This window comes from Euphorbia lathyris, chromosome 9 (genome assembly GCF_963576675.1).
Source record: "Euphorbia lathyris chromosome 9, ddEupLath1.1, whole genome shotgun sequence".
In the NCBI taxonomy this organism is placed as follows: Eukaryota; Viridiplantae; Streptophyta; class Magnoliopsida; order Malpighiales; family Euphorbiaceae; genus Euphorbia; species Euphorbia lathyris.
Window position 1 is genome coordinate 3,038,224 of NC_088918.1, and position 9,349 is coordinate 3,047,572.

The 9,349-nt window shown below is 30.7% G+C and overlaps 1 protein-coding gene across 1 annotated transcript; it reads right to left on the bottom strand.

The window, feature by feature from the left end:
- Positions 1-2,857: 2,857 nt before the first annotated feature.
- Positions 2,858-8,472, bottom strand: LOC136207496 (nudix hydrolase 12, mitochondrial-like). The gene is made up of 5 exons (XM_065998746.1): positions 8,317-8,472; positions 6,961-7,066; positions 5,881-5,964; positions 4,495-4,644; positions 2,858-3,196 (listed from the first exon to the last, which is right to left on the bottom strand). Exons 1-5 carry the CDS (start codon positions 8,382-8,384, stop codon positions 2,981-2,983), a joined length of 624 nt encoding a protein of 207 aa, XP_065854818.1. The 5' UTR covers positions 8,385-8,472; the 3' UTR covers positions 2,858-2,980.
- Positions 8,473-9,349: the final 877 nt, after the last annotated feature.

Sequence of the window (9,349 nt, forward strand, 5' to 3'; positions counted from 1 at the left end):
CTAAGTTATATACAGAAGATTTTTCTAGTTTTGAGCTATTTGAGCTTGACCATCAACTTAACATCTATATTCATGATCTGAGATTAAATGAAGCATTTTTAGCCTTCATGGTATTGGTGAGCTTGCAAAATAGATGGTGAAGAAAAAACATCATATTTTTTTGTTTAGTTATCGTTTTATCGAGTTAGTATTGATCTTACATGTTAAGGAACCTGTGGACATGTCCTCTCTCTACGGACAAACTTTGAACTAACTACTGCGATTAAGATATGAGCTGCCATGTTTGTTGAACTCTTTACGAAAGCTAAAGGGTAATTGCTGAAATCTTTTAAAATAACTAAACAACCTTCGACAATCTCATAATTATAAAAGAAGATGGTAGTTTATTAATGCCATTGACTGCCAGAAGGCAATCATAATGAATAGAGATCGAGATAAGTTATCGGATTTGAGCCAACTGCGAGCTTTCCGAATAGATCCTATTTAGATAGTAATTTTTATTTATTATTTATTACTTTATTTTTTTATATATAATTTAATTAGTGAAGCCATGATGAAAGCATGTAATTGATTGATTAATATAGACATTAAAGAATAAGAGATGGATTTATTCATTTTTATTTGAAAACAAATTCATTAATTTTTTTTTATGAAAAAAAAAACAAATTCATTAATACAAATGGAAAAATAGTTGTACAAATGATAAAAACTAGGGATCAAAACCAAAATTTTGTTCTAGTGTTTTAAGGGAAGTGCAGATTTAATCTTAAAGGAAGAAATTGTGTAAATTTAACCTTAATATTTCAAAGCAATATCAATTTTACCCTATGTTATCAAAAATTTTAATTTGAAAAAACTGGTTTGACTGATATTTAACGAAATTAAAAATATTCTGTTAAAATGCTAAAAACTAAATTTGATCCATATAAGTTTAATCACAATTTTTTTTTGTCAAACCGTCTAAAATATTTACTGTGTTATTAATATAGTTACAAAAAATGTACGAAACTGTTTCAGCTTATCGACAAACTTGTTTGGAAGGGCCGATGTGATAGTTAAATAACAGTCAAATCATTTTTTTCAAATTTTTGATAGCTAAAGGCTAAAATTGATCTTACTTGAAAATATTAGGGTTAAATTTATAACATTTTATATGTTATATTTAAATCTGCACTAATCTTAAAATGTTAGATAGAGCTAAATTTCACCCCCTACCCCTAATTTAATTAGTGAAGCCATGACGAAAGAATTTTAGTGTTTGGGTTTAGATTGGTAGATAATGTGCCATTTTTAGGTTGACACGAAACTGACACATAAATTTTTAGGTTGGGTTAGTATTGATATGTTAACCCGAAAACGACACGAAATAATACGAATATTTAAAATTACTGTTATATTCTCTCGCATTTTTATACGTCACTTTATTAATAAAGATAATAAAATTATAATTATTACTTGCAGATAGGATCCGAACTTCCTAAATTGTTATAAGCCAATTACATGACTCCCTAACATGATAACGGACTTTTCGATGGTTCGAACACGTTAACACGATTATGACATGAAAGTTTTTAGGTTAGGTTTGAGTTTACTCTTTTTAACACAAACCCGGAATGATACGACACGAACACGACTCAAACATGAAATTGTCAGGTCTACATTAAAGAATAAAAGAGGGATTTATTCATTTTTATTTGAAAACACATTAATTAATATAATGGAGAAGTAACTGTACAAATGATAAAAGTAATTAAAGTCTATAGTTCCAAGAAATTAGGAGAAGATGTTAAAATAGGTGATTGAGTGTAAGTACGAAGGAGGGAACAGAATAAATTACCGCAGATTTTGGTGCAATTTGGAAGTCCGATCGAAGTCGGGTCGGGTAAGTCGGGCGTCGCGTGAACAAACAAGCGAGCGCGCGCGTATGGTTTATTTTATAAAACCCACTAAACACAATTTAATAACTTTTTTGGCCCAACCTAATATAAATCCTTCAACCAACTCAAAAGTTTTCCATCTGGGATACTTAAAGTCACAAAAGACAAGGAAAGGGTAAAGAGCCATTTTACCAAAATCTCCAACATAGGACAGCAACTGCTATTAATATTTCTCAAATAAGTGGGAGCTGTAGTAGATGACATTAAACCACTCATATCTGCAAACTTCAAATCACTTATAATTACTATTAGTTGACTGTTATTTAACTGTTATATTGGACCTTCCAAACAATTTGTCGATAAATTAAAACAATTTAGTATATTTTTAGTTGGGTTTCTTATATTTTAAACAGTTAACCAAAAAATTGTGATTAGTTAACTTTTATGTAGCAGCTTTAGTTTTTATCATTTTAACATAATTTTTATAATGTTGTTAGTAATACACTAAATGTCTTATACATAATTGATATTTAGAAGATTTGAAGTGACAGTTAAATACCAGTCAAACTAGTTTTTTTTTTCTATTTTTCGATAACACATGACTAAAAATGATCTTGCTTGGAAACATTAATGTTAAATTTGTATCATTTCATACGTTAACACTAAGAGGGTGTTTGGTTGCTCATTTTCAGACTCTTATTTGTCTTTTCACTTTGAAATGGAGAGTTGTGTTTGGTTAATGACCTATTGTTTGTCTTTTACACATGAAAATAGCCTTTTATAAAAGTAGAGAATCTCTACTTTTTGGAAAAGCTACTTTTTCCAACAACAAACAGTAGCTAGAACAAGCGCGCCATAAGAGGGTGTATTTTTACCTACTTTTCACTTCATGTTTGCCTTTCATTTTAAAATGCAGTCTCTGCTTTTTCCAAAATCACCATTTTCTAAAAACAAACAGAAATAAAAACAGCAAATAGCCAAACAGACGCTTGTATTTCCTTTAAAACGTTAAAGTATTTATTCATTTTTATTGGAAAACAAATTAATTAATACAATGGAGAAGTAACTGTACAAATGAAATGATAGAAGTAATTAAAATCTAACTAAAGTTCCAAGAAATTAGGAGAAGATGTTAAAATAGGTGATTGAGGAGTAGGACAGCAACTGCTATTATTTCCCAAATAACTGGAAGTAGATGACATTAACATCATCTGATGCTCAACTTCTGTCTCTGTGTCTGAAACTGATTTCATAAAACTTTTAAGAGCATCTCTCATCCATTCATATCTGCACACCTCAAATGCCTTATCTATCTCCACCTGCATTTTTCATTAATCATGATTAACATATTTTTTCACACTAATTAAAAAGTTTATACTAATTATTTAATTAATCACAACAATAACTAATATATATTAGGGTTAATCACAAATAGATGTCACGTGGTTTCACCGATTTGCTGATGGATATCTGTGGTATTTTTCGCTAAAAACACAATCCTGTGGTATTTGTACTTTGTTCTTTCGATATAAAGATATGAGTAATGTTAAAGAAAAAACGCGTGTTTTGTGGATTTAAGAAATATAATTTTGTTAGATTAAATAAAATATAAAAACAAATCATGTGGTTTGACCGATTTACAAAGACAGTTCAGTGGTTTAAAAATTTACAAATAGACGTACGTGGATTTTGCGGTTTGCAAACTTAGAAATTCTGTCAAAAATTATTGTAGTGACTATTTACCTCAAAATGGAACGTATTCAATAATTAAAAAGACTAGCTTTACAAATTATCCATATATAAAATCTGATGATTTTACAATTAACTAAAAAGCTATTCCTTATAAAAAAAATAAAAAAATAAAAATTGTTATTTTATAAATCTAATCAAATACTATATCCTTCTCTGGGATGTATCCAGTCGGAATTGAACATGAAATCTCTTCCCACAGACTTAGCATGCATTGCCAACTTAGTCACAACCCATAGTTCAGACCGCCTATATATATTGTTATAAACACATTATATGACCTCCAACATGATATTAACGGACTGTGGGATGACTAGTGTTAACATCTTAATCAAAAAATGACAAAATATTTAAAAATAGTATCATATCCTTCTATTTTTAAAAGTCACCATTAATATGGTAAAATTATATGGACCCAACAACATGACACGAAATCGACAATAACCCAATTGGATTAGAGTTGACTCATTTTGACACTAACCAGATAATTACCACCTCTAGTATTAATCAATTCTAAGATTGGCTTGAATGATTAAGTTAAGTCTCAAATTTTGATCGGAATAAGATTCACATTAAAAGAGGTATACGACGAGTCTCGAAACAGAGTTCTTATATTAAGCACCGGGTCTTCCATATCATTCGAAGGATCTCCAATTCACATTTGGACACGTGTATTGTGACCCCACGTAATAATTAAAATAGTGGGGCCTCTTATAATATGTGTGGGTTCATGTTACACGTGTCAAAATATGTATGGAAGGTCCTCCATTTGATATGGAGACTGAGTGCTTCTAATAATTTACCCTCGAAACGAGTAATTGGGTTAATTATAATATTAATTAAGTTGATGTTATAGCTATATACTAACCCATATTCTGTTGTAATTAGAGAGACCTGGCCATTGGTGTAGCTCTTGAGTTACTTGTAATGCAAACATATAACCTTTGCAGCATCCAACCTTGCTGCTGCTATTCTCATTGCTCTTGCTTCTAAATTCCCACACTCCTAGTGGAATTTCCTGTTCATTAATTATCATAATTCTAATTAACTTTAATTCAAAACATGATTAATTAATTAATTAATTCAAAATCATTAATTTTAAAGTAAATTAAAGTTAATTAAGAGGGAATTAATTAATTAATTACATCCATGACCATTGAACTTTACTCATTTTAACATTATGGCCACTGAACTTCAATCTATATATAATATAAAACAGTAACGATAGAGCTGATGTGTTACTTCCTCATTTTTTACTGATAAAAAACATAATATAATATAATATATTAATTTTAATTATATTATTATATTTATTTATAAAAAGATTATTTTATCCGTACTATATCTAAGAGTTCTACAGAATTTAAATTAATCCCTAAAATCTCTCTAATTCTCTGCATATCTATATCTAAAAGTTCTACATAATTTAAATTAATCCCTAAAATCTCTCTAATTCTATGCATATCTATATATTATAATATAAAACAGTAACGATGGAGCTGATAAAAAACATAATATAATATATAATATATTAATTTTAATTATATTATTATATTTATTTATAAAAAGATTATTTTATCCGTACTATATCTAAGAGTTCTACAGAATCTAAATGATATTTTAAGCAACTTTAGTTCTTCAACTTTTACTGATAAAAAATAATATATAATATATTATATATTAATTTTAATTTTAATTATATTATTATATTTATCTATAAAAAGATTATTTAAATTAAATGTGAAAATAAAATAATAATATTTAATTTATATAGCACCTTTATATCATTAATTGTAATTATTAAATTATATTTTTGTTAATATCCATATAGTAAGATGAATCCGTGCATCGCACGGGTGAAAAACTAGTTCTTAACTATATGACCACTGAACGTTATATTTTTTAACACTGGTAACTACTGAACTTTAACTAATTCTTCAAAATGACCATTAACGACCTCAAAATGAAAATATTCAAGAATTAAAGTTGTTCAGAACGACATTTACTATGAAACTACGTTTACCTCCAAACGAAATTTTTTAAGAATTAAAGTTCCTTAGAATATAATTAACTCTTTGAATTTTTTATTTTGAGGCCGTCAACGGTTGTTTTGAGACGTTGAGTGGTCACCCGTGTTAAAAAAGAAAACATAAAGTTCAGTGGCATACTGTTAAGAATTGAAATTCAGTAAACACAATGTTAAAGGGGTAAAGTTCAGTGGCCATGGGTGTAATTTACCCATTAATTAACTTACACTAATAACTCCTTGAACTCCAGCTTCTTCATAGGCTTCACGACATGCAGCTTCAGTGAGGCTCTCATCGTCTTCCCATCCACCCTTTCAAAATAATAATAAATGAGTTTTCTTTCTATTTCTACTTAATTAATAGGATTGTAAATTAGCCGAGCCGTTTATGAACAGCTGACATTCGGCCAAATAAAAGCTCGATAGTATTGGATTCGATTTATAAATGAGCCGAGATTGAGCAAAGCGGAACTTGGTTCGGCATAGATTCGTGAATATATAAGCTCGTAAACAAATTCAATTACAAATGTTCATAAACAATTTGTTTACTTATTCACGAACTTTGAACGCGGCAAAGTGACACGACCGATTATACGACTCGGATTTTTAGTGTTAATGTTGAACTTAGTAGGTAATGAGTCATTTTCAGATCAACCAAAAAATGACACTAAAAAATTCGGGTCATGTTCGGGTCAGCCTGAAAAATACAAAAATGACACGAAAAAATTTGAGTGGTTTGGAATCCTTTAGATTCTTCAAATAGGTCAGGTTGTATTAGGAATTGGGTTGTGTCAGCAGGTCAGGTCATGTCGAGTTAACATGCTTAGGTATTTAAACGAAAAACTTGTATAGTATCGTGTTTTTCGTGTCAACAGGTCAAATCATGTCAAATTAACATTTTTTTTTTATCTATTTCTATACAAAACTTGTGTCGTGTTGTTCGTGTTAAGAGCAGGCCGTGTTTGGGTTTGAGCTTTTGACACGAAGTGTCGTGTTCGTGTTTTTGACACTCGGAATTTGACACCACACGGACACGGAAGTTTCCACCCTCTTGCTTAATTAACGATTCGGTCTCAAACAAAATTTAACAACCGAATTAATGAGCTGCTCATAAACAAAAGTTCATAAATAGAATTAACGAACTTCTCGCAAGCAGCTTATGAATAAATAATTTTCTTAACGAGGCAAGTTCGCACAGAATTGTGAGCTCAAATCAAGCTTGAAATTCGAACTTGTTAATTTTCTGACGAGTCGAAGTTTACTACTCTACATTTTTAACAATAAAATGTGCAATTTCATATACAGTACCTTTGGAAAGACAAGATCATTGCGCTTTGGTGTTGAAATCATGAGAACAAGTAAACGTTCCTCCGCTCTGCAAGTTTTATCCTCAACTCTTTTGTATGGAATGCACCTGTTTCATTTTCAGCACAAATTAATTAATCATATGAACATCGATATATATGTATTTAGATTTTTTCTACGAAATAAGATTTGTATTTTTTATACAACTTTTAATTTTGCACACAAAACTCTATAATCTTTTGGTGAAGTACAACCAGTCAACGCGAAATCAACGCATTACACCAACAATTTGACCTCCTTAAAAAGCAAAAGTTGACCGGTCCATGTAAAGTCAACACACCACGCCAGCAATTTTGACTTTTAGAGAGGTCAAATTGTTGATGTGGTGTGTTGACTTCGCGTTGACCTGTCATAATTACTGACTGTACACTTTATTGGTAAGTCACCAAAAGATTGTATAATTTTATGTGCAAAATTGAAAGTTGTACACCAGAGTGTGAAAAATGACAAAAATTGTATACCATGTATGTAATTTGCCCACGAAACTAGTTGCATGCGTGTATTCATTGACAGGAGGATGTTTGTGGTGGTTTCTCGTGATTTATGAGTGCTAAATTGATAATTTTTTTTAATGTTTTTACATTAACAAAATTAAAACCCGTACACAATTTTCATGAAATTTTAGACGTTTTTCAACAACTAGTAGTGTCAAACTAGCTCTAGCTCCCCTCGGATCCGTTCTTGCAAGGACGGATTCAAGGGAAGCCAGGGATTTGAGCATCTATTGGTAGTTAGAAAACGCTAAAAATTCATGGAAACTGTGTAGAGGGTTTTTTTTTTTTTAATGTAAACACCTAAAAAATATCAATTCAGCACTCATAAATCACGAGAGACCACTACAAATTAATTAATCATATGAACAACGAGATATATATATATATATAGAGTGACGGATTCAGAATTCACTCATAAGCGAGTGTTTGTGGTAGTTTCTCGTGATTTATAAGTGCTAAATTGATATTTTTTTAGTGTTTCTACATGAACAAAATTAAAACTCATACACAATTTTTATGAAATTTTAGACGTTTTTCGACAACCAGTAGAGTCAAACTCACCCTAGCTCCCAGGAGCTAGGGGGCTTAAGCAACCACTGGTTATCGAAAAACGCCGAAAATTCATGAAAACTGTGTAGGGGTTTTATTTTTGTTTATATAAAACACCAACAAATATCAATTTAACATTCATAAATCACGAGAAATCACCACAGACGCTCACACTTATCAGTAAATCCTGAATCCGTCACTGTATCCCAGTATATGTATGAAAAAGATAGGAGTAGAAAAGGAATTTAAAACATACCCAGCAACAAGCCTAAGATGATCCTGATAACGTTGTTTATGTCTTCCTGTTCTTGCTAAAACAGACATTATCACAGAAACAAGAATCAATTTCTTTTCTTTGTAAATAATATTAATGGAGCTGATAATACAGTATATATTTATGTGTGTGTTTTTGAAGGCGTATATATATAAGAGATTAGGGATGAAAATGAAAGGAGTTGACACCGACAAGGATCTAATCTGATCATACAGACAAAATTAAGGAAATGTTTGGGGTTTGGATTAAATTAGTAGTCAATAAAGGCAACTCTTCCATGTTGCCAAGTATGTTGAACTGCAACTTCATAGAAGAAACCCAGTTGAGAGTTCTTTCTTTCTCTTCAAGACTTGGTCAACGTTTCTCAATTATTATCCTATGTCTCTAATCTAACTGTATCCTAACGACTCTTTCAAATATATATATATATATATATATATATATATATATAGGGTTTGACTAGTTAATATTTGATGAGGGATTTAATATAATAAAGGGTTAATTTCAAGTACAACCAATTGATTTTACGTTTTTATAGATTGGTCTATGTACTGAGAGGTCACGGGTTTGAGTTCTTTCTCTTCAAGACTTGGCGCAACGGTAAACGTTGTTGTCGTGTGACTGAGAGGTTACGAGTTCGAGTCTTAAGAGCGGCCTCTTACCAAAATATTGGCTAGGGAAGGCTTGTCCCAGTACATCCTTGTGGTGGGACCCCTCCCCAGACCCTCGCTTAAGCGGGGACGCGTAGTGACCGACCTTATAAATTGGTCTATGTAGTATTTTTGTTACAAAACAAACCATGTGGGTCACGTGTAATTTTATTATGTACGTATATTAGTAATGACTTTTAAAAAGGGAAAAGTACGAAAAAAATGCTTGTGGTTTGTCTAATTTGCAAACAGATGCATGTGGTTTAAAAGTTTGCGAATAGAGGTTTGTGGTTTGTTTTATCTACAAAATAAAGTATTACAATTAATTACGTTCTGAATACAACCAAATGCATTTTTATTTTTAA